This window comes from Azolla caroliniana, unplaced genomic scaffold (genome assembly GCF_043228905.1).
Source record: "Azolla caroliniana isolate FFs.n. ecotype wild unplaced genomic scaffold, voAzoCaro1.0.p SCAF_3, whole genome shotgun sequence".
Lineage (NCBI taxonomy): Eukaryota > Viridiplantae > Streptophyta > Polypodiopsida > Salviniales > Salviniaceae > Azolla > Azolla caroliniana.
In genome coordinates this window covers 22,253,809-22,279,629 of record NW_028230438.1, presented here as the reverse complement: position 1 = coordinate 22,279,629, position 25,821 = coordinate 22,253,809, and the positions used below count along the sequence as shown (strand labels likewise).

At 45.6% G+C, this 25,821-nt stretch overlaps 1 protein-coding gene across 1 annotated transcript; it reads left to right on the top strand.

Moving 5' to 3' along the window:
- Positions 1-19,459: 19,459 nt before the first annotated feature.
- LOC147866635 (cysteine proteinase mucunain-like) lies at positions 19,460-24,019 on the top strand. Its single transcript, XM_087317090.1, has 5 exons — positions 19,460-20,221; positions 21,520-21,755; positions 22,445-22,585; positions 22,724-23,176; positions 23,414-24,019. Exons 1-5 carry the CDS (start codon positions 19,507-19,509, stop codon positions 23,489-23,491), a joined length of 1,623 nt encoding a protein of 540 aa, XP_087173216.1. The 5' UTR covers positions 19,460-19,506; the 3' UTR covers positions 23,492-24,019.
- The last annotated feature ends 1,802 nt before the right edge of the window (positions 24,020-25,821 follow it).

The window sequence follows — 25,821 nt, the reverse complement described above, 5'->3', positions numbered from 1 at the left end:
CAAACACGCAGTGATCGGACTGCGTTTTGTGGTACCCTTTGTCGGTCATGAAAGAGTCGAACTTCTGGTACCATTGCCGGGGAGCCTGCTTCAGTCCGTAAAGGCTCTTCTTCAACCGGCATACCAGGTGCTCCTTCCCTTTCTTCTCGAATCCTTCCGGTTGCTGCATGTAGATCTCTTCTTCGAGGTCACCGTGAAGGAATGTCGTCTTCACGTCCATCTGTTCTACCTCGAGGTCCATGCTTGCCGCTATGCTCAGCACCGTCCGGATGGAGATCATCTTCACTACCGGGGCAAATATCTCGTCGAAGTCGACGCCCTTCTTCTGCTGGAACCCCTTCACCACGATCCTGGCTTTGTATCTCGGGGGGTTTCCGGCATCTCCCGGTTTCAGCTTGAACACCCACTTGTTTCGAAGTGCCCGCTTTCCTTTTGGCAACTCCACAAGTTCATATGTGTGGTTCTCATGCAGGGAATCCATCTCCTCCTGCATGGCACTTAACCACCTGCGGCTATGGGTGTCAAGCTTTGCTTCTTCAAAACTCTCCGGCTCCCCCTCGTCGGTTAGCAGCACGTGCTCTGGTTCCGGAAATCTCCGGGGGGCCCTTCTCTCTCTTAGAGGATATCTCCGTTCCGGAGCTTCGGTAACTGGTTCCTCCGTTTCCTCTTCATCCGAATCCATTTCGGGATCGGGGCCGGTTCCGGTATCAGTTTCATCTTCCTCGGCCGGTTCTGTTTCTTCACCATCTTCGACCGGATCCTCGAGTGCTAACCGGTCCCTTGCCGGTCGGGACTGCTCCTCGTAGAGTTGATCCTCACCGGTCGACTTGGAGCTCTTCATCTTCTTCTCCGACTCCCAGTCGGCGAGTGTCTTGTCCTCCATGAAGATGATATCACGACTCCGGAATATCCTTTTGTTGACCGGGTCCCATACACGGTAGCCGAACTCGTCATCGCCGTAACCGAGGAATATGCATGGCCGGGTCTTTGGATCTAGCTTTCCTCTCCAGTCCTTTGCCACATGTACATATGCGAGACACCCGAACACCTTCAGATGCCGGTAGGATACTTCCCTACCGGTCCACACTCTCTGCGGCGTGTCTCCGTCCAAAGGTACTGAGGGTGATCTGTTTATCACGTAAGTCGCCGTCGACATTGCCTCAGCCCAAAACCCCTTGGGTAATTTCGCATGCGCCAGCATACTCCGGACCCTCTCCATTATGGTCCGGTTCATCCTCTCGGCCAGCCCGTTCAGTTCCGGCGTCTTCGGCACAGTAAACTCGAGCCGGATTCCCTTCGAGCGACAATACTCCTCGAACTGCCCCCGGTATTCCCCTCCGTTATCCGCTCGTATCGCTTTCAGCTTCTTGCCGGATTCCCTTTCCACTCTCGCGTGGAGTTCTTTGAAGACGCACAACACTTGGTCCTTTGTCTTCAACGGTGCCGTCCACAGCTTCCGACTGTGGTCATCAATGAATGTCACGAAGTACTGGGCTCCGCCATGTGACTTCGTTTCTACTTGACACACGTCAGTGTGCACCAACTCCAATGGTGCGCTACGTCTCGTCGGTGGCCTTGAGTGGAAGGAGGTTCGGTTCTGCTTACCGGCCAGGCAATCGGTGCACTTCTCCAGGTGCACATGCTTCACTGGAATAAGGTTGTCTTCTGCAAGCCTCTTCATCCCCTTCTCACTCATGTGGCACAGTCTCTTGTGCCACAGCTCACCGGCAGTGTCGACTGCCACGTTCAACTCCTCCGGACACAACCAGGCACTCATAAGGTACAGTGTGTTGACTTTCCGGGCCCGAGCCACTATCAGGCTCCCCTTGCTGAACTTCATTACGCCGTTCCGGATGCTACCTGTGTAGCCTTCATCGTCTAGCCTCCCGGCCGAAATCAGGTTCAATCGAACCTCCGGAACGTGTCGGACATCCTTCAGCAACATTTTGCATCCGGTCGAGGTTGTCAACCACACGTCTCCTATGCCGGCAATCCGGCACGTACCTTCATTTCCCATCCGAACACAGCCATGCTCACCGACTGTGTAGGATGAGAAGTATCTTCTTTCCGGGGTCAGGTGGAACGACGCTCCGGAATCGACCACCCAGGTAGTCTCATCGCCGGCAATGTTTAGTTCACCTTCTTCGGTGATGAGCATGATCTCCTCTTCACTTGCCGCGAGTGCCGTCGTTCCTTTCCGGTCCTGCTCTCGCCGATCCGAACCATTCCGGTCCGTGGCTCCCCGGTAAGCACCGTTCCGTTCCGAAGACTTCTTCGAATCGGTGTCATCGGCTCCGTTGTCTTTTCGGTAATGCCGACAATTCTTTCGGAAGTGCCCCGGCTTCCCACAGTGGAAGCATGTGGGCCTTCCTCTTGACTGCGACCGGGTCCCCGACTTCTCCCGTCTTTGCGGACTCCGGTTCCGTTGTCTTCCCCGATCCGATTCGGTAAGCAGCATCTTCGGATCAGAGGCCGGTTCTTTATCTCTCCGACGCGCTTCTTCGTTCAAAATGCTTGTCTTTACCGTTTGTAGGGACAAGTTATCTTCGGTGCAGGAGGTGCTGAGAGTCACCACCAAGTTCTCCCAGCTTTCCGGCAATGTACACATCAGGATGATGGCTTGCATTGCATCCTCCAACGGGAACTTGATCGCCGCAAGTTGGTTCACGAATCCCATGAACGTGCTTACGTGTTCCACCATACTCTCGCCGTCCCGGTACTTGAGGTTCACTATCTTCCTCATCAGGGAGGTCCGGTTCAACGCATTCTTCCTCTCGTAGAGGCCCGACAGCTTCTGCCACATCTCATATGCGTTGGTGTCGTTCGCCACATGTTGTAGAACGCTCACGTCGACGTATTGCCGAATGGTTGCAACGGATTTCCGGTTCAGAAGCCTCCATTCCGTCTCAAGTACCCCCTTGGGTATTTCCGACTTGTCGATCGGTTCATACAGGTCCCGAACAATGAGCAGATCCTCCATCTTTATCTTCCAGTCGGCGTAGTTCAGCGCATTCAGCACCATCATCACCGGCTGCCCGCTGCTGCCGCCTTCCATTTTCAGCACTGCAGTCGCTCTGATACCAGATTGTTAGGAATTGACGCTTTCAATTTCTTCACCTCTCGACCACAACCGAGGAAACACGAATCAATGCAGCAGAAAATCGAAAACACAGAGAGAGACTCAAGTGCACAGGGTTTAGCGTGGAAAACCCTAGACGGGAAAAACCACGGGAGTGCAAGACTCCAACTATCACTATACGTAGGGAATATACAATGACGAGCTACAGGGCGACGACCTTGAGCTCGCTGTCCTCGCCACAGGCGGCGGTATTACACAGAGGCGTCGACCTCGTCCTTTCTCTCCCTCTCACTCTCTCTCTCTACAGTTCTCACTTCGCTCCCTCTAAAGGGGAAAACAGAAAAATGAGCAACAACAACAAACTGTTTGCCCTAAGTCATATTTATACACATATGACTTTCGGGCTATTTACAAATATAGCCTCAAGGGCCCTTGGCAAACATATTCACAAATATGTCCCCGCATCCGGATCTCTCTCCGGGTACATTCGTCATCCGGCTCCGTAGCCGGGATCTTCATCATCCGGCTCCGTAGCCGGGGTCTTCATCATCTGGCTCCGTAGTCGGGGTCTTCATCATCCGGATCCGGAACCGGGTCTTCATCATCCGGCTCCGAAACCGGGTCTTCATCATCCGGCTCCGATGCCGGGTACTCCTCATTCGGGTCTTCATTCCCGATTCCCGGACATCCGACCATCCCATCCGGAGGGACCGTAATCCCAACAGGAACCCCTCACGACGTCACGGCTACGACGTTCCCTCTCCTCTTCGAGTAGTCAACGCGAACTGATGACTCGCGCTTACTAGGAATTCCTCGTTGAAGATCAATAATTGCAATGATCTATCCCCATCACGATGAAATTTCAAAAGATTACCCAGACCTATCGGTCCAGGTGATAGAAATTCTTGTATTTTTGTCTTGTAAACATCTTCTCGTCTGTTATTATCTTCTTTTCTTCCAAATCGACCTTGTCTTCAAATCTTGGGTCGCGACAGTTTGAACCGGAATGGTTCAACACTAAGCAGATCTTCGACTTATATACTGTACATCAGAATGTGCATGATCGCCATTTGGCATACATGTTGTGCACCACTTGGCATACAGGGTGCATGCCATTTGGCGGTCATCTAATGTGTCTAGTGCTCTAGAGTTCTTGAATAATAATAATATGAAAATATATTTATTAATGAAAATATATTTTTTGACAGCGAGAATGCGAAAGCCTTCCCGTGCCTCCCAAGCATTTTCCAAAACCAATCCTCCTCCACCGGTAGTAGAAAGCCACCCCAGCCGATCTTGAGCTCCTGTAGTGTTTTATCGGTGAACGAGTGTCCTATGCCGGCCGGATTCCGTAAACTTGGGTCCGACGTGATCCCCTTTATCTGTTCCTCGCTGCCCTCCGGCAAGGGAGCTGCCACCGGCCTTGTATTTCGTGTTTACGCGGGCCATCCGATTTGACCCGACCTCTTCCTTGAAACTCGCAATGACTTCGTACATTTCCACGGAGTTAACCAGAATCATCCGGTCTTCACTTGGGCCTCCTTCCAACACCTTCCTTATCTCTTCCAGGGTGTCGTCGAAAGAGACCACCGCAACAACGCCGCCAATCTCTTTGTCGAGGTGGAGAGCTCTGCACGCCTTGAGGCGCTCCTCTGCTTGCTTCCTTTCCTGACCGCTGATGTCGGTTACCATACAACCTCCGCTATCGGAGAACTAAAACTTGCTACCTATGGCACATGTGTGGGGTTCTTCTGGGGTGTCCGGACTGTCATGACCCCACGCCTTGATAGCCCTCTCTAAAAATCCTTTTGGCCATCATTGCCGAGAGTCTCACGGTTGCGCTCGTGGTTCGGTCATAGCGTCAAGAACTGGACAGAGTGACGCCCACCTTGGCTTTTCACCGGCGCGTACGGCGAACCGTTGTCCAACACCTTGGTCTCCATACGAGCCGCCATAATGTATGGCTCTCCTAGGATAACCGGGTGTGAGGATGTTTCCTACATGAAGAAGTGCTGGTCTATTTCGACGTCGCCAATCTTTACGCGCACATTCGGGCACGCGCACGTATTTTCCACCCGTGCTTGGTGTTGTTTGGTCATTTTCCCTTCCTGTAGAAGTCCATGGACATCATGTTGATTTCGAATCCATGGTCTATCAATGCTACCACCGGGTCCTAGATGTTCCCAATCCGGACCGTGGTCTCCGTAGTAGCTCTTGCCCAATGTATCTTTGAGTAGTGGCTCTCTGCCAACTCATCCTCCAAGGCTTCCTCCTCCAGGTGCGTTGTCCGCACTTCCACGGGCTTCTCTAGTTCCAGCTCCGTCGAGAGCCATTTACGCTTTACCAAATCCACGATATAATCGTGGAATTCCCACTTCGTGATTTTGAGCACTTCTCTCAACGACAACTCCACCTTGTTGTCGAGGATCCGCTCTTCGAGGACCTTCCGCAAGTCCGTCGATCTCTCAATCTCCGTGCTCAGCCAGTAGCCAGCCTGCTTCAATTTGTCCGGTTTGCCGGGGTTACCGGCATCGTTCTTCCTCGGTCCGAATCGAGTCTCATACCGATTCGGGGGTCTGGTCCCTCTGGCCTTTCCCGCACGCTTATCCTTTACCAGAAATTCGTAGTTCTTGCACCTTCATCCTTTAACGTCCGTCATCCTTCAACGTCTGCCACCTCCAACCCGGATCCCAACCGACGCAGAATAGTGGATAGCCTCTGTGTGGCGCGCCGGAGCTTCCTCCATCAACCACTTCATTCCACCGAGTCTGATATTCATCTTCAGGGCTCTCCGGGTGTCACTAGCGTGTATCCGCCGGTTTCACAAGTAAACCACATTACTTTTGAGCGCTTCTGTAAATTCTGTGCAGTCTCTTCTACTGTGGCTGATCGCGTCGCACCACATGCAGCGTTGTCCAGTCGGAGGCCTCCAGTTGCGCGACTGTTCTCCGCTGTCTCTCCGGGCCTGTGTGATTTGAAGATCATGCACCATTTGTGTCAACTCTTCCAGAGCCGCTCCTCCGGATGGGCCCTTTGCCACACCGGTTGGGGCTGAGCCCATCTCAAGCCAACTTCGGGTCCCCTCCTTTCGTGGTAGCAACGGCTCCTCAAGCTTCCTTGCCACAATTGGTCCCGTTGTCGATGAACCCTCATCGCTCCAAGCGTGCCATTTGTCAAAACGGCCGCAGACTCTCTTCACCACGGCCCAGTCGGCCGTCAGCCCGTCATCCGTCTCCAGTAGGAGACCCAACTGCTCTCAATCCTGCACATCCACAGACGTGACAAATAACAAGACTCGGCTCATGTCGAGCACAGTCCTAACTAACGCCGAGAAACGGAAAAACCGTCTCTCGAACTCCTGGAGGAGCGCCGAGGCGTTCCTCCCTTTCCCAGAGGTCTCCACCCATTCCATGAAGTCCTGCTTAGATAGCCGGAGCGAGTCATCGAAGGCATACTTCTCGAGTAGCCGCCCTTCGAACTCCTCCCAGGTCTGGCAGCCAACCTACACTTCGAGCACCTCTGTGTGGATGCCCGGTGTCACCACCCAAGGGAATCTGATCAACCACCTACCCTCCAGGAGGTTCCTCATTATCATCTCGGCCCGATAGGTCTCCAGATAAATTGTAGCGTTCTTCCCTTCGAACCGGCCTATAATGCCGACAATCGACTCAATGGCCCTGTCGAGGGCACCTGTACCCTCGGGAGCGTTCAGTAGCCGGTCAACGGCCACTGCCATGGCTTCAGCGAGTTCGGACCTTCTCATCTTCTAACTCCTCTGCCGCCTTGTTTCACATCGGGTTCACCAAATTATGTCGTGTTGTTACGCGTGCGTGTAGGAAGCTAAGGCGGGGTCGTAAGGGCCCTGAACCAAGGAGTGAGTGAAAGTGGAGGGAGAGGAGAAGGGAATAGATGGAACGGCAAGAACCCAGGGCCGGTAAGGACAACGTTCGCCGGGTCAGACGAGAACACAACTACACGTGAAAGATAGGTGGAGAAACACACTCAATCGGTTACGAAGAACAACAGTAGATTGAAGAGGGTCACAACTAGCTCAGGAGAATGCAACTCAAGAAGAAACGATTATTACTAGTCACTGATTACAACTTTGTTGAGATTACAACCGGTGCGCCGACAACCGACCAAACACACTCACACTCACACACACAGGGATAGTCAATGGAGCCCCTCTTGGAAGCACACGACTTTCCTCACTAGAAGGGCCAACCAACCAAGAAGCCTGCAAAGATTACAATAGAGATGAAACAGTGCTCGGTTCCCAGTCTGACAACACCCCCCCGCCCCCCTTCTCCCAAAATGTGATCCCCCTTTTTATAGGCCGTTGAGGGTCGGTCGTTACACCCTAGTTACATCACCTTTTATTCTCTGTCCCTTCGGACAGAGATACGCCTTGATTTGTTAATCCTATTAACATGTTTATATTTACATCACGTTGACCTAATCTTGAATAAGGTATGTATTAACTTAAATTAGTGCATATCCGTGTAAGGCCCCCATTCACGCACTAGGACTCCCATTTCCTCCTATGGTCGGTTTTCCCCACGACAACATTCTCAACTTGCTCGACAAGTTCGGAATGACCGAATACAAACCTGTGTCCACCGATTCCGGCACAGCCGTGTGCGAGTCAACTCACTATCGCCAACTGATCGACAGCTTAATCTATCTCACCATTATGAGACCCGATCTCAATTATTTGGTCGGCCTACTTAGCCAATTCATGTAGAATCCGCGAAACCTTCATATCGATTGTTCTAAGAGGATACTCTGGTGTGTCAGTACTACAATGGATTATGGCATTATGTATAACTCAAATAAAACCATTCGACTCGAAGGATACACAAACACGGGCAAGATACAAAGCGGAGTGATCTCCTGGAGTAGTAAGAAGTAGTCGACAATCGCACTGTCGAGCACGGAAGCCGAATACAGGGACGCAGCAGTCGCCGCATGCGAAGCCGTATGACTCAAGCACATACGGAAGGATCTGGGCATTCCCATTATGGATCCAATTCGCCTCTTCTGCGACAACATGAGCAACATCTACCTCGCTCGGAACCCCGTCTTCCACGCACGGACTAAACACATCGAAGTGCACTACCACTTCATCCGCGAGCACGTACAGGCCAGAGATATCGATCTACTATATGCACCTCCAGATTACTAATATTTTTACGAAGGCCTTAGGAGTCGACAAGCTCGGGCAATTCGCATCAGAGCTTGGTCTCACAAAATCCACATTGCCGAGCTTGAGGGAGAGTACTACAGGCTACATGGACGTAACGCAGAACGATACGCCACATGCAACGATACGTGAGTACGCAACACGTAGTTAATTGAACCGAGCACGAAGCCGAAAAGCCGAACAATCCAGTTCAAGGATTACGAACGTCGGAAGCCGGATTCCGAAGACCGAATCAAAACAACTGACAGGATAATTGGCTAGATGGATGTTGTTGCTCCAAGATTTCGACTTTGTAATTCAGCACCGATCGGGTACGCAACACGTGGTGGCGGATTTCTTGAGTAGATTAGATAATGGAGAAATGGCGCAAAAAGATGACAACGACATTCCGGATGCGGACATCCTGCGTATAACAACTTTAGCAACAAGAACAAAAAAGACTTTTCCAGATCATTGTGGTACGGTAGGAGGACATTACACGGGCTATGTTACGTTTCAGAAAATCTGGCAAGCAGGACTTTGGTGGCCGACTACGCGAAAATACCACGGCAGGTACGACGAAATTCCTTTACGAACATATCTGGTGTCGTTTTCGCTGCCCTACAAAGCTCATTAGTTACCAAGGGAGTCATTTTCTAAATATGGTCATCAACGAACTGACCCAACACTACGTCGTGGTCCGCAAAAAGAGTACATCGTATTACCCACAAGCAAATGGCTTGGCCGAATCCACGAACAAAACATTACAAACTATCCTCAAAAAGATAGTCAATGAAAACAGAACAGATTGGGATACCAAATTGCATAGCGCATTATGGGCATATCGAACCAACTATAAGACCAGCATACAATCCACACCTTTCAGGCTAGCATTTGGGCTGGAGGCTGTAATGCCAGTCGAATTCTAGGTACGAGACCGGCTGCCAGAGGACAAATCCGAACAAATACGACTACAACAACTGCTAGAACTAGGCGAAACCCAAGTACGTAGTATGGCCATATTGGAACAAGAATAGCGGCGGCGCAAAGCATTTGTGGACCGACATCGGCATGCGCGTGTAAAGGATTTTACGGTCGGGAAGGCGGTATTAGTTTTTCAAACACGCATGGGGCAAATGCCAGGAAAATTAAGATTCCGCTGGACAGGCTCGTACTGGATAGTTGGAGCGGAAAACGACACGTTTCAACTTGGCACCTTGGCCGGAGAGGTGCTTCGACAAAAGGTGAATGGGTTTCGCTTAAAACCCTACCTGGGGCCTACGCCACCTAACCCGTTCCCTGCCGGATAGGACAAAGCCGGCGAATCTGTAGAGTAAGTATAGGGTCCTACTTGTAGTATAGTGTAAAAATAATATTGTATGTAACCGTTACAAAAGAAAAAAAAGAGAAGATAGCGACGTTATTAAAAGAACTTGATGCATGCACAAACTTCTACAGCAAGAACACGCGGCACCACGATGGCTCACAGACCAATGAACCCTAGGCCACAAAAAGAAGAAAATAGAAGGTTTTCTGCACAGTACAGAAACCAACCTTCTAACTCTCATCGCTCTCATCGCTCCCCTCACTCACCTTCCTCTCCCTCATACCACAGAGCTCAAGTTCGCCATAGCCAGCATACCTCACCCACTATCCACGAGTCTCACCCTCCTATGATGCCGATCCCTATTTCTGCCGCCTTGCGTAGATGGCTCGTCGAAAAGTGCCTGGATGGATACATCAAAGTCGCCAAGGCACCCGCTCATCCTGAAGCCCTGGACATCGCCAAGAAACTCAATATAGACACGGTCACCAACTCATCCATCTGGAAGAAGCTTGACCTGTCATCGCTCGGAGAAAGACATTTCGACATTCCTCCTGCGGAAACCTTGCAGAGATATTTTGGGGCATATTCGGCGTCCACCAAGGCATACAAGACAAAGGAAATCCCCGATCCCTTCTTTCGTGAAATAGCCAAGTTCTTGTTGGATGTCGGATGCGTGCATGTAAATGCCTATGGGATGCCAAAGCAAAAGGCAGGCATCATCATTGATACCTTCGAAGGGCGCGCGGTTGATTAGGTGGTCATTACGGGACCAGCATTACGGGAAGGCCTACACGTGTATCAAGGCGGCAAAAAGCTAAGGCCAATCATACAACAGTATCTGACGATACTATTCCCACCCTAAGGTCTACCCGCACCACAGTCCAGCAAACCCACACCGCCGCCATGTTCCGCGAAACAAAGGTTAGCGGAGTTGGCCACCACGCAATGGGAGGATGAACCCCAATCGGCCCAACCCAGCACGTGAACAACACAGGAAGAACGACAGGAGTGCAGGGAGGAAGCCCCACAGGAGCAGGAAGCCAAGCAACGTCAGGAAAGCCCGAGGCTGAAACGGCTGAGGTTGGAAAGGAAAGATGGGCACGGATTAGTTAAAGACACACTCGCGGCCACAGAGACGACCGTCGTGGTCAACAGTTCTGTAGCTACGGAGCCCAACATCACTTTCGAAATAATCCAGGAACCACGACCAATCATTATGGCCCAGTCACAGCGGGGGAAAGGTGTATTTGGACATTCCGAACACAGCTCATGAGTTCGGCGCACTATTACAGTTCGGAACTACTTACGAACTCATGGAATTTTTGGCAATGCAACAAATAAAAGTCTCACAACGAAGGGCCGAGGAGCACGCAGAACAACAAATGATTGAGCGTGTGCTAACACAAACGGCAGAAAGCAATGATGAGGGACCGCTAGCCAAAGTAGGCAGGCAGCGAAATGTCGAGATACGCCGAATAGGAATTGAACTACCCCCATTAAACGTGACCCTCGTCGAGGTTCATAGGGAACTGGCTAAGGTCAGTATTGGCACCAAGGATATGGCGATTAAAAACAAAAATGTCTAGAAAATGATTAAATAGACCCAAGCTGAGCTACAAAAGGCCAACGAATGCATTATGGAGTTGGAATGTAACGCAACTGCGGCGCAGCATGCATCTCAACCAACAGACAACACCGCCGAGGCCTAGTTCGTGAGAGAAGAGGTTGAAGCCCAGACCGCCATTGCCTCAAAAGTAAAGAGGGTCATGCAGCTGGTGGAATCTGAGATTGACCGCCTCCGCTCCGAACTTCGCCAATCCTCCGACAGAGAAAAGGACATCTAGGCCAAAGCCCAAAAGGCAATGAAGGCCCTCGAAGAGAAACTTGAACCAGAGGCAGTAGAGCACACCCGCACGAAAGAAGAAAACTCCAAACTACGGGAGGAAGCGCAAAAATCGTAAACGGCAATCACGGGACTTCGGGCGTTATTGGAAAAGAAGAAAGTGTGGTTCGACGAGCAGCTTGTATGGGAATAGGAGGTGAGGCATCAGGTCGAAGTCCGCCTAAACAAGGAAATGGGAAAGCTGGAGGAATTACACTCGAAGGAGTCTCAGTTATGGGCAGGAATGAGGAGCAATTATGAGGAAGCGGTGGCGGTCAATAAACAAGAAATCGAAAACCTCAAGAAAACCGTGGAAGAAGCGCACAACTGCTGCCAAGCAATAACCGACAACATGCACATACTTCTTCAAACAAATTGGGAGAGGTTTACGGTGCAATTACAAACGGCGCTAGACAAAGGCTGGATGGCGTGGGCTGCACAAGCGGCAGAGTTGCATACTTACCGGGCGGACTGGGAGAACCAAAGGAAAGACGGCCAAGGTTTCTACAAACTCAATGAGGAAAGCATTGCGGCAGTACGTGAGGACCTAGCGCAGGATTATCACACGCTAGCGGACCAGCACTCCGAGGAACTCGCGCAGCTACTAGACGATTTTGGCAAAAGTCAGGAGGACATGTTTCAACAAATCATGCAAACCGGCAGCACGCGACCAAACGAGGAATCCATCGCGATGCCAGTAAGTGATACTGCCGAACAAGAGGAACCTCAACCCATGTCACCGGAAATAACAACTATGGTAGGCAGCACGGAACAACGAGCAGAGCCCCTCGCGATACCGGAAATTGAGACCGCTGAACAGGACGAACCTCATCCCCATTCACTGGAGCGTACGACTACGGCCGACAACACGGAGGAAGTTACGGACAGGACAAAGCCTCAACCTCCCGAGAGCCCGCAGATGGATGAGCCAGCCACAATAGAACGGGAGGAGTCAGCAGAGCCCAGACTGCCCACACAGGGAGACATTAACACCATGGAAAGCCCCACTGAGCACGTAAAAGACATGGAACCACGCAACGATGCGCCTACGGACACTACGCCATCCCCGAACCAGGACATCGGGGCGGAACCAAACATCCGGGCCATTTTGGAGGAAGATTAAAGGGGTGGGTCCGACTTGCCATGGCACTGTCCCACAGGCGTGCCAGGTGTTGTCCACCGGAATAGTAACCGACGGACAGAAGTGCAAAAATATTAGAATATAGTAAAAGCGTAAGAAACGCATGTAACGGTTCACGCGGGAAGCGTGAACGGCTAGAAGACCTTGGGTATATAAAGGGTAGAAATCCTCTGTAAGAGGTAGCATGTAATTCTGATGCATAGAGCGTTATTCTAATAGAATACTATCTTCTCTGATTTCTCTGCATATTTGTGGTTTTATCTACTATGTTCTTTGTTCTCTACAGTGGCGGACTGTAATCGTAAAGGTGTAGGCGTAAGTGTGGATACTAAGTGCACTTCCTAAGGAGTTCGGTTGTAGACGTCTCCCCTTATACGCTACTAGGATACGGGGAAGTATCCCATTACGTATTACGGTACGACGGTACCATTCCTTGCAACGCAGTCGCCTTGAGGTCTAGGTCGAAGGACTGACCGTAGACAGTGTTCCTAATCAGTAACAATCACATGATGACTACGATCAAAATAATGACATATGTCATAATGACCAAAATTCTGATGAGGATAATGAAGATTCTTTCATTGCCTTCATGGCCCTCACTTCATTTAACAACTCTCCCACTTCAATGTGGATTCTTGATACATGTGCCACATGTCACCTCACCTCAAGAGTTGAATGGCCCAAAGACTATAAGGTCTTCAAACATCCTTTCCCAGTTAGATTTGGGAACAATGGGGTTGAATATGCCCTTGGACATGGGACTTCCCATCTTGAACTTTCTGATGGGAACTTCATTGAAATCAACGAAGTTTACTGTATACCTACCATAGCACAAAACTTGATATCTGTCAATAAACTCACAAAATTTGATAATACATACGTCGAGTTTTATCACAAATATTACAGTATCATTCATCATAAGACACCCTCTGGACGAGGCTATGTCGTTAATTGTCCAAGACAAGGATGTCTTTACCTTTTAGGCCACTCTGTGGTACTTGCTGAAGAAGCACACCACATAGATGATTCAGACACATCAAACTATATGACCTTCTTGACCTCGAGGTACATCATTTGTATGTACAAACGACATTTCTACATGGTGATTTACCCGAAGAAATCTATATCAAACTATATGACCTTCTCAACCACATCAGACATTTCTGATGATCCCTTAACTATCAATGAGGCATTGGAAAGTCCAGATCGTAATGAATGGCAAGCTGCCATGGCAAAAGAACTTGAATCTTTTGAGGCCAACAAAACGTGGACTCTACTACCACTCCCAATGGGATGCTCACCTATTTCATGCAAATGGGTGTTGAAGAAAAAACTAAACCCTGATGGTACTATTGCACGTTACAAAGCTCGACTTGTTGCTCATGGTTTTTCTCAAGTTGAAGGACTTGACTATTCTGAGACATTCTCACCCGTTCTTTGCATGGCATCTTTTCGGCTCCTAATGGCTCTGGCCACCATTCTTGACCTCGACGTACATCATTTGGATGTACAAACAGCATTTCTACATGGTGATTTACCCGAAGAAATATACATGTCACAACATCCTGGGTTTGAGTCACACTCTCAACCAAACTATGTGTGTCAGTTACATCGATCACTTTATGGACTCAAACGATCTCCTAGGTTATGGTTTCAAAATTTTAATAATTTTATGCTCTCACATGGCTATTCTAGATTGTTATCAGAACCAAATATATATATTAGACATAATCATACATCTAATCAGTTGTTAGTGGTAGCACTATATGTGGATGACGTTCCTATAGTCGGAACACCATCTGAAATTACTCAAGCAAAGCTAGAACTTTCCAAAGCATTTTCAATAACAGATTTAGGTCCCCTATCTTATTTCCTTGGCATGCAAGTTACACGTAATCGTAATATGGGCACTTTGATAAATCATCAAAATAAATCCATTAATGAAATTTTGAAATCTTTCGGCATGCTAAACATTAAGCCTTGCACTACTCCCTTATCACTAACATGTAGCTTAAGCATATCCGATGGTCCAACCACAAAAAGAGATATTAATTTTATGTAACAATTTCCTTTTAAACAATTAATAGGAAAACTTCGATATTTAGTCACAGGAACTCGTCCTGACCTTTGTTTTGCAATTAATTATCTTTCACGCTTTATGCATAACCTTGGCCTTATGCATTGGAAATCACTTCAACGAGTTATGTGATATCTAAAACCCACATCTAACTATGGATTAACATATAAACGATCCCAATCCAAAAGACCAATAAAATCACTTGTTGGTTGGTCTGATTCGAATTGGGGGGGCCATGTTGATTCTCGAAGATCTACTGGAGGTTTTTCTTATATAATGGCAGGAGCAGTAGTGGTGTGGCAATAAAAAAAACAAGAATCTGTGACACTCTCATATGCTAAAGCTGAATTCATAGCGGTGGTGTTGGCTGCTAAAGGACTATGGTTGCAAACAGTATTAAAAGAACTCCAACTATGTGAACCACTTCCATTGAAAATCTTTTGCGACAATATATCATGTATCTACTTAACGAAGAATCCAAAGCGCTCAGAGAAAACAAAGCACGTGGATTTAAAATATCGTGTTATACGAGAGTTGGCCGAAGAAAACAAGCTTACCTTAGAGTTTACATCGACAAACCATATGTGGGCTGATTTTCTAACAAAGGCTCTCCCTCCGGACAAATTTGAAGCTTGTTGTGAAAATTTAGGATTACAACAATTCACAACTAATTTAGTTTATGGGGGGTTGTTGTAATAAACTAATTACTTTAGAATATGTAAATAGAAAAAGAAAAAAAAAAAAGACGAAAAGCTATATGATATGAAAAGGTGCACCCCAAAAATAGGGTGCACCTATAACCACCACATTTCCTCTATGTGTGGTCGGTTGGTCGGTTGTAGAGAGAGACAAAAACTATCATTCAATAAGTTTCTTCTTCACTTTCTCTCTCTCTCTCTCTCTCTCTCTCTTTCCATTCCATATTTCATTATTTCCCATAATATACGTTTTTGGATCCCAAAATCTGTAATTGTCGGAAAATCTTCAGTTAGCTGGCTAGATCTAGTTGGCAAAACTTGATCTTGAACTAGGACCGCCCGGGAGCTACTAGTCTCCCCCACATCAGCCGGCATAACTGTGTCATTAGGCTCCACACTTACACTGCTCCTAGGGCTTTTTTGCTCAGGCCTTTGCACAACACAACACTAGAGTGTTTGGCTGCATTATTTAAGGTTTCATGAAGTTCGTTGAGGAGGTACTGGGCGGTAACCATAACCGATTGCGGCGATTGCAATGTCTTGCCACTCACTGCCTTGGGCTCACTCTGGCTCATGTCTTGCGCGCCCAAGGGTCGCTTACATCACCAATGGCCCAAGGCTCCGCTTTGAAGAGATCGGAGGCGGATAGTCCAAGGAAAGCATCCCAGGTTTCAAGGTCCGCGAACAATGGGTTGAAGGTGGGACCATGATACTTCATTAGGGCGATGGCAAGCCCCACTGTTGGATGAGAGTGGCCTGATGGTCGTTCCAAGTCACCATCTCCAGAAGCCGCTCAACGGCTCCTTGCTTCATCCCAATGCTGCGGAGGGTGTTATCCACCCTGCCCGAATCGACTTGCGTCCTCGTCGAATAAGTGAGAAGCACACTCAGCCCACTTAGCTGCTCATGGGGCTGATCCGATTGCAAGCAAGAGAGAGAATAATCTACCATATCCATGTTCAGACATCTGTAGATGCTCTGGTTCAGGCATGTGCTGTAGAGCTGGTAGAAGAAGCTTCGGGTCATGACAAGGTGTTTCGATTCGAGTCCCAAGCTTTCGTTCACGCGCTCCAACACATGCCGTTAATAGATGTTGATCTCCCAGTATATCCTGTGGATCAAGAACAGAAATGCCTCTGCTATGGCGAGGCTGTAGAAGATGAAGAGTGCAGAGGTGTGGTTGAGCTTCGTGCCATCTCCCTCCTCCTCACTGGCCAAAGTGAAGTCACGCACCTGAAGACGGCCAACAGACATGACCAAATTGGCGATCGCCGCCATAACCTGTACCCACTCCAACAGTAGAAGAATGCTGGAAGCTGGAATATCAATAGACGGGAATATGGGGACCCTCAAATTATCCCAATTCCTTGACTTGGACAGACGGAGGCCTGAATTACTCATCTGCGTATGATTTTCATGGCTGGCTCTTTTGTGTGAAGCGGTTGAATGAGGAGGTTCGGGATCTGGAACAGAAAAGCAGCTGCATAGGTTTAGGAGATTACAAGTCTTCCGGATGAGGCTGCCGGAGCTGTCACTTCTTCTTCTTCTTCTTCTTCTTCTTCTTCTTCTTCTTCTTCTTCTTCTTCTTCGTCTTCATCGTCAGGATGCCAATAAGCTATGCTGTTATCTCCATCCGCCTTGCAAATGATGAGGAAGAGGTTCCGAGCATTAGACACACGAATGAGACGAGAGAGCGTATCCGAAACATCGAGAGCCACTCTGGATTTCTCGCATGCTGCAACAACTTCCTCTCTATTCCACTTCTTACAGATGAGGCGGTGAGGTCTTGGCAGGTTCTCGTTACTCATGATGCTGGGATGATGATGTTTCCGCCATGTAATTGAAACTAACAGATGTATGTATACTGCTACTATTACTAATAATCAATGCATTGGGAATCAATCAAACCCAATTGTCTAGGAGAATAATCAGTGTATGTATGCATTTAAATCAAATCAGAAATTAATTAAGCTGTCGAAGCTTCAATCAAGTGACTGCTTATTATACTAGTCGCTGCAGAGGAGGAGCAGGTTGGGAGTAGTTATAATAAAGTATCTTCTGAATCTGTTTATTTTCGACCTCCAAACAATTCGACATTGGGATCAAACGCAAGCTAGAAAATGGAACAGCATTTTTCTAGTGTAAATTGGGACGTGAGCCAATTTCTGTACTCCGGCTGTGTAGAGATTATTCTATCTTGGTTTCTTCATCTTAATAACTAACTATAAAGCTTCTACGGCTATTGCTTGTTGCATTATAACTAATTATGGGGTGGATTACGAGGCTTATCGATTTTATCCTCCATTTACGATTGCTTAAGTTAATCTGATAAAATTTGGGAATGACCACCATTAGATTAGATTTGACGGCATCATGGCTTACAAGTCGGGGCGACCATTCTCTCTTTTCGAAACCGCTTATAACATTCAAAAAAGTAGTAGGGACATTAAATGGACGTCGAAGAAAAGCTGCTTATGTCTCTGGTTATTGATTCATTCATTTGGTTTGGTCACCAGTAAATCCATCCAATGCTCTCCACTCGTAAATCCATCAGATTTGGCTGTCACGCTCTACTAATAATAGCAATTTCGTGTAATAGTAAAATAACAATAACATTAATGTTGTCTGACTTATCTGTCATGCTCATCATGAATTTCATCAACTTGGCCGAACCAAGTAGATGCAAATTTAATGTAAAGTTGACTCATATCATTTAATTTATATTATAGTCCAAATTTCCAAAACTACATCGCGTATATTGGTTTCATGAATCATAGCTTTTGTCATCTTTATTATTATCAAATGTTTCAAACCTTCACTTTACCAAACGGCATTACATTAATAATATGTTGCGGAGGGAAACTTCCAACAAAACATTATTATAGCTTAGTATGCCTTACTCTTCGACATCATCATGCTAAAGTTAATGTTCAACATCACTTAAGCATACTTAGTATGAACAATCGAAAGGTAGGAACCAATGGCATGGTCCTTAAATTAAGCTAAGAGATTATGTTTGAACATATTTTATGCTAATTAGAACTTCTCCCAATTTATATAGAATGAGATGGATCGTTTAATTGGAATATAGGGAAGGATATAAAAAACAACATTATGATGTAAGCCCCCCCCCAAAATTAGCATATCATTACACGACAAACTATGACACATTTCATATACCAATAGTCCATTTCATTTACCAATCTTTTGGGTGATCATTTGATGAGTCAATAGTATTTGCTCGTTTGATGTTCTCATCAAGACGGTGCGTTTGGGCTTTACTATCTAGGGGGTGATCTTTATATATATATATATATATAATGAGAAAGAGAGAGAGCTCTCCGAGTAAAGGTTAACTCACAACTCAACATTTACAATTTCCAACTACAAAGGTTTCCACAAGCAAAAGTGAAGGCCAAAAATATAATTCTCATTATTTATGAGTAAGTATATAAGTTAACATAATAAGGGTTTTTATGTGACCTTCAAAAGTCGTATGTGCGTTCTCTAAATTTGCTTAGCTTCTTTCTCTGCAATCCTTTTTTTCTCTGTGAGCACAAAACAACAATTTGACCGCATCTCCCGCACCCTCTAGCAGTGGCATTAGAGCGTGGGGCTTGGTGAAAGACCCCGAAAGGGAACCAACCAAAACGAATGACCTTAGGCAAATTGTATTCACCCTTCTATTGCACTAGCCCATTGGGCGGTCAACTTAAATGGACAGCTTGCACTCTCCTCCCAACATTATGAAGAATTTACAGTATCTGCTTTTGATGGCAAATATAGATTGAAAACAACAAAGGTTTAAAATAAACAATTAAAAACCATTCCCTCAAGAATTTTGGAAAAATCCATGACAGTTGGCCAAAAAGGAACAAAGCCATGTATGGCCAAATAACATATGTACATTAGAAGATTGTCAACTTTGTTGCTTTTTTTTGTACATTATGTGAATGAATCTTTGTTTTCTAGCTTCACATTCAATAAGCTCTCTCTCTCGCTCTCTCTCTCTCTCTCTCTCTCTCTCAGACTTCCCATCGCTGATTTTGGATGTAGTCACAAATACAGAAGGAAAATTATCATATGACACGGAAAAGCAAAATTTTGTGTTCATTTAGCCATGGCCAGATTTCTGATTCTCCTCCTCATCTTCCTCTTCCTGTTGCTCCCCATCTCTTCTTCTTCTTCTTCTTCAATTTCTTCAGTTCCAATTTCTTTCTCCCCTGTTTCTTCATCTACAGTTTCTCGCTTTTCGTCTTCTCCTGCTTCATCTACAGCTTCTTTTTCTTCCTCCTCTCAGGATGAAGAAGATTCCTCTTCCGATATCCTTCTTCCTTTCTTCTCCAGTGATCGCCCCTCTCTTCCCAATTCTCCTCCTACCTTTTCCTCTTCTACGACCCTTGGCGATGGTGAAGAAATTCCTTCTGTTCTTCCTTATACGTCCGACGATCTCCTATCTCCTTCCTCTCTCTTCGATTCATGGCTCCAACGGTTCCCTAAACCATACGATTCCCTTCATTCTTCGGAAGAACGCCATCGTCGCCTCCAGATTTTCACCGATAACCTCCATTACATTCACACACACAACCTGGGGGATGGACGCGTGTCACCATCCTATTTGCTGGGGCTCAACAGGTTCGCAGATCTAACGAATCAGGAATTCAAGTCTCTGTATTTCGGAGACGAGAGAAGAAGCAGAATCACAATGAGAAGAAGAAACAGGTCTCGAAATGCTAACGAGGGTTTTGGAGGTCTCCTGAATGCAGAGGTTCCGAGCTCCATTGATTGGAGACAGAAAGGATCGGTTACTGAAATCAAGGATCAAGGATCTTGTGGTAAGTCTCTCCCGCCCTCCCGTTCATTTTCTTTAATTTACATCTGATGATGCTGATGGATAGATAGGACATACATTTCCGATGTTCTAAATACCGGTGGCAGGTCTCAGGCTCCTATCATAAGAGAAACTACACGGATATGTTGGCTAAAAAAGCACCTAATGGCTAAAGTTTGCAAGGCAGACATTGCCTTGGCAAGGATGCTATAGCGTATATGTTCACCAATTTAAAAACCAAGTCATTTGCCTCATAGTGAGGTAATAAGTCATTTAAATGAATTTAGGATGTAATAAATGATCAAGTTTCCTTCTAAGCTTCTATGACTTGGCACATAGTTATAGCCTTGGGCCACATCATCAACCCATATGACATAATGTGATAGAGCTAGCACTTCCATCAGTACGTTTGCCTCCTTTAGACAGAGATTACAGGCTTCCTTGAAAAACACAATACTGTTATTCCAATAGATAAGATTAGCACAGAGCCAATATAAAGGTTGTTACAACCCTCATCATGGTTTCAAGAACATAAAATCGCTTTGTGCCACTCACATAAAGCACCATCTGATGGAAAAACAAGCTTATGGGTGTACCAAGGTGTAAGGTTGATGCAATCCTCACCATGGTTCTGAGAACATGAAAATGCCTTGTGACACTTACGTAAAGCACCATCAGGTGGAGATGCAGGCTTATGGGTATACCAAGTTCTGGTCTGCCACTTAAGTAAAGGGCATTCCTAAGGTGGCATTCCTAAGGTGATGCTGCTTAGGTGTGCTTCCCATTGGGTTATATCTTCAAAAGAGAAGGATAGCTTCCTTTCATTATGCATGATGTGCTGGAGAATCAGAAACAATCTTACAGTTATCATGAATCTGCTCATTCACCAAAGCATTTGTACCAAGAGTACGTGCATTGCTTTAAGGCAATAGACAAGATTTTGGGCATTTGGATCATCTGGATGGCCTGACATTGTAAGATCTTTGGTCAAAACCAAGTATGGGAAGTAAACTTCTTCAAGCAATCTGTCAAGACAATCTCTATTCAATTGTATAAATCTTCAAGCTGACATGCTTTACTTACAAAGCTTCTAAGAACTTCATTTGTCTACTTGACTCTGTGTACATTTCTGGTTTTTTGGTGTGTTTTCACCTTTAAACATTGAGGTTTTCACCACTAATGTAGGTATTACTAAATAGGGGAGAGGAGACACCAAGAAATTAATTGGTATAGATAATTTGTTGATTGTAAATATGATACATGACAAAGGCGATATGTGTATAATCCATTGGTTACTTTAAGGTAGTTGCTGGGCTTTTTCGACCATTGCTGCTGTGGAAGGGATTAACCATATCCAGACAGGCAGTTTAATTTCTTTGTCCGAGCAAGAGCTTGTGGATTGTGATACTAGTTATAATATGGGGTGCAATGGTGGGCTTATGGACTATGCATTTCAATTCTTAATTGAAAATGGTGGGATTGATTCAGAAGCTAATTATCCCTACAAAGGACAAGGTGGTCAATGCGATATCAACAAGGTTCATACATAACTTTGATACATCAGCATGCATGCATTGTGTTTGTGAAAGAGATAAAATATATTCTCATTTTTAATGGGTATGTGCATAAGACTCTGCATGTTGATGTCTTTTCATTCTTTGATGTTCTTCAATATTGGGACTTGTGCAATGGGTATTTTCAGTCATAACCACTTGGTTGAAAGGCCTCTTGCTATGGCAGCTCTTTTCTTGGCTTTTGGTTCCTGAGGGAATGCATGCTTGTTATTTGGTGGTATGCCACATTAAATATACCAGTCCCGTAATGTGACAAATGCACCCTTTGGTATCGTCTTTATGTTTGGTCAGTGGTTCTTGGAAGCTAGTAAAAAAGCATCACAAGGAAATCTCTACCGTTAAAGCAAAAGGTATACACATTTGGCTTATTCACTCTTTTGGAGCACTCCCCTATGCTTAAAAGTAGAGACAATACATGTATATGTGCCTAAGGGATTGAGTGGGCTGTGTTCAATACAATGTTTTGTGGGTTGATGATGGGGTAATAGATGGTAAGAAGCATTATTAAATCTGTGGGATGTAATTTTGTTGGTCTCCTGGATTATTAGGGCCGTTTTAAGATGTAACATTTTATCTCCTTTCAAGATGCACGTGCATGAATCTGTAGTTTATGGACTCAATTTACCTCTGATGAATGTATATTTCTCATGCAGAAAAATACCCATGTTGTGACCATTGATGGTTATGAAGATATTCCTTCAAATGACGAAAATGCTTTATTGAACGTAGTTGCACAACAGCCAGTCAGTGTTGCAATTGAAGCAAGCGGACGTGATTTCCAGCTTTATGCAAAAGTAAACAACTTTATTTCAATATATTCCCAAGTGCGGATGCAATGTAGCAAGCTAATATGCTGGTCACACTGATGCTCAATAATTAACTTCGCTATGTAGTATATCTTGTTTTTTTCTAAGTGTTTTTTATTTGTGCAGGGAGTGTTGACGGGTGGGTGCGGCTTAGAATTGGATCATGGGGTGACAATAGTTGGTTATGGAAGTTCCAGTGGGCTTGATTATTGGATTGTCAAGAATTCATGGGGAACTAGCTGGGGAGAACGAGGATATATACGAATGCAAAGGGGTGGTGATCCTGAAAAGAACAATGCTGGATTGTGTGGAATAAACATGATGCCATCATTTCCTACAAAGTCTGATAGTACTAATCCTCCTATTCCATCTCCATCTCCTCCAGAGCCTCGAATAAAGTGTGATCCTGTCTTTTCATGCCCACCTATGAATACTTGTTGTTGTCTTCTTCATGTTGCAAAACACTGCTTTATGTGGGGTTGTTGCCCTATCAAATCTGCGGTTTGCTGCAATGATCACTACCATTGCTGTCCTTCAGACTTCCCTATATGCAACACACAAGCTGGATTATGCCTCAAGGTACCTACTAATTATTGTCTCCTCATGTTATCATTCTTGGGGATGAGACATTTCATGAAGGGCCCAGCCATCTTCTAATTTTTTTCATGTTTCATGTTCCCTATATAAACTGTTTCTTGTTCTCTCTATGTACTTGCCTGCTGTTCTAAAAGAATATGTTGATTTGATGCTTGATTGCAAACCCCTTAATTTTCTTCCATTTTTCCAATCTAAGTAATAAACTATCCATGTTGTCAGGATTCAAAGGATACTTTAGGTGGCATAAGGATGCTTACCCGAACAATTGCAGAACAAGATCAAACGTTGAGAATCTGAAACTTTATTTCTCACAACAATTGGCGATCAAAGATCAAACAAACATCAACAATTTGATCCTATTTTCGGATGGACAAAATGTCTCGTCATAAAATTTCACATTGATATACAGTTTTTACTTTTCAAGGTTCACATATTTGCTTCAAAGCAGGTGGGCTCGGAAATAATGTGTACATTCATTCAAGGTTCAAATAATTTATATCCTTATTCCAGGTATGTTTCACATAAAAATAAGCTACTTTGGGAAAAAGAAAATAATCAATATCCATGGCTTATGTATGGATATGCCATCAGCAATGTCCAAAAAAGGCACAGGCATTGCCATACATTGATGTTTCAATGTAATCATTGACTTGTCTACAACTACAGCTGAACATACTGGCATACATCATTATTTCAATATAATTATTGACTTGTCTACAATCACATTTCAAGAAGATAAAAAAATTTAAAAGTTCTTCTGAGCCGTTCTAGAATGTGGTAACAGAGAACCCAAATTGTACACAAGGTCATGTAGAGAAAGAATGGAGTCACAACAAAATTGTACCATTGGTATAAACTATTCACTGAAATGAGTTATTTGTATAAACTACGAATATTTAGTTCTTGCAATGATGTATGCATTGCTATGCTGTATTCGTTTTTAACCGAATGCACCGCCTTTATTGCTCTATTCATTTGTTATAAAACCAGGAACTTGAGTTAACGTCATTTCTCGAATTGCATCCAAGTATTGTTTTTGTTTATTTATCTTGAGTTTTTTATGATTTTTGTAAGTCTTTACGTCACAACTTAATTTTCCTGATATAGTAAAAGGAAATAGTATGTTTTGACTCAAGGTTCGAGGATAGAAAAAATAAAAAATAGCGATGGTCGGATCCATCTCTCTTAAATCTTTCAGCTCAAGGAATGGAAGGCCGGATCGAGAGAGTGCATCCATCACCACAGCCCTTATGAGTCTTGGATCTCGGCCCACCCCTAGCAAATAACATCCTAAGGAGAGACTGTATAATCGAGATCTTGGATCAGGGGATGATGCAGCAGAGGTGCTGCCAGGCTCTTCTTTTTCTTATTCAACGACGAGGGTAGGTGATACATCCAATCCATTATCTGCCCGCTTCTCATTTTGTCCGGAGCGTGATGTACAGTCTCTGGAGAGAGGCGGAGAGGGGTGAATGTGAGGGATGAAGGTTCGCCAATTTCCCAACGAACTCTGGGCATACATCCAAAGGATTAAGATGAAGGTGGAGGCTAGTGAGGGATCTGAAGTGACTTAACACCTGCACTCACTCATCGCTCATGCGGCAGAGCTGCAGGGAGAGATGCGTGAGGCCGTTGCTTTTCTTAGGGTCGAACCCATAGACTTTGATGAGGAGGCTCCTGGGGATCGCATCATAATCTGCGGGGTCAGAGAGGGCCTCCACCCAAGCCACATTTTCTTCTCCGGTGAGGAGAACCTCTCCGTCCATGATCAAATGGACTGCTCCTCCGCTAAAATTGGCGGCAACCTGGAGGTAGTCAGTCTCTGCTCCGGAGTCGCACATCCCAAATCAAGCATCATGTCTCTGCTCCCCCATTCTCGCGCTTCTTCTTCTTCATCGTCAGGATGCCAATAAGCTATGCTGTTATCTCCATCCGCCTTGCAAATGATGACGAAGAGGCTCTGAGCATTAGACACGTGAATGAGATGAGAGAGCGTACTCGAGACATCGAGAGCCTCTCTGGATTTCTGGCATGCTGCAAGAACCTCCTCTCTACTCCACTTCTTACAGATGAGGCGGTGAGGTCGTGGCCGGTTCTCGTACTCATGAGGCTGGGATGATGATGTAGCCGCCATGTAACTGAGACTAACAGATCTATGTATACTACTATTACTAATAATCAATGCGTTGGGAATCAATCAAACCCAATTATGTAGGAGAATAATCAGTGTACGTATGCATTTAAATCAAATCAGAAAGTAATTAAGCTGTCGAAGCTTCTTCAATTGACTGCTTAGACTAGTAGCTGCAGAGGAGTATTTATAATAAATATCGTCTTCTGCTTAATTTCGACCTCCAAAGACTTTTGCATTCGGAAACTAGAAAATGGAGCAGCATTTTTCCGCTCGTCACTATTTGATACACAAACATTAGATAGTGAGAGCCCGTGAATCTACGGCTTGGACGATCCTGAAGTGTGGTTTGGGGAATCTCCAAGACTCAGACGATCAGGGCCGTCCACATAATTATATTTAGAAATTAGATATACTAATAAATCGAAAAGTAAAATAGAGAAATATGAAAAAGAACAACTAAACTAAATAAATAAAGAAGGAAAAGACGAAGAGA

What these genes read in the sequence shown, in the direction of transcription:
- LOC147866635 (XM_087317090.1), top strand. Translation starts at nt 19,507, where the DNA reads ATGGCCAGATTTCTGATTCTCCTCCTCATCTTCCTCTTCCTGTTGCTC. An exon ending in CAAGGATCAAGGATCTTGTG is followed by an intron (nt 20,222 to 21,519) that starts GTAAGTCTCTCC and finishes GGTTACTTTAAG; the next exon opens with GTAGTTGCTGGGCTTTTTCG. An exon ending in ATTTCCAGCTTTATGCAAAA is followed by an intron (nt 22,586 to 22,723) that starts GTAAACAACTTT and finishes TTATTTGTGCAG; the next exon opens with GGAGTGTTGACGGGTGGGTG.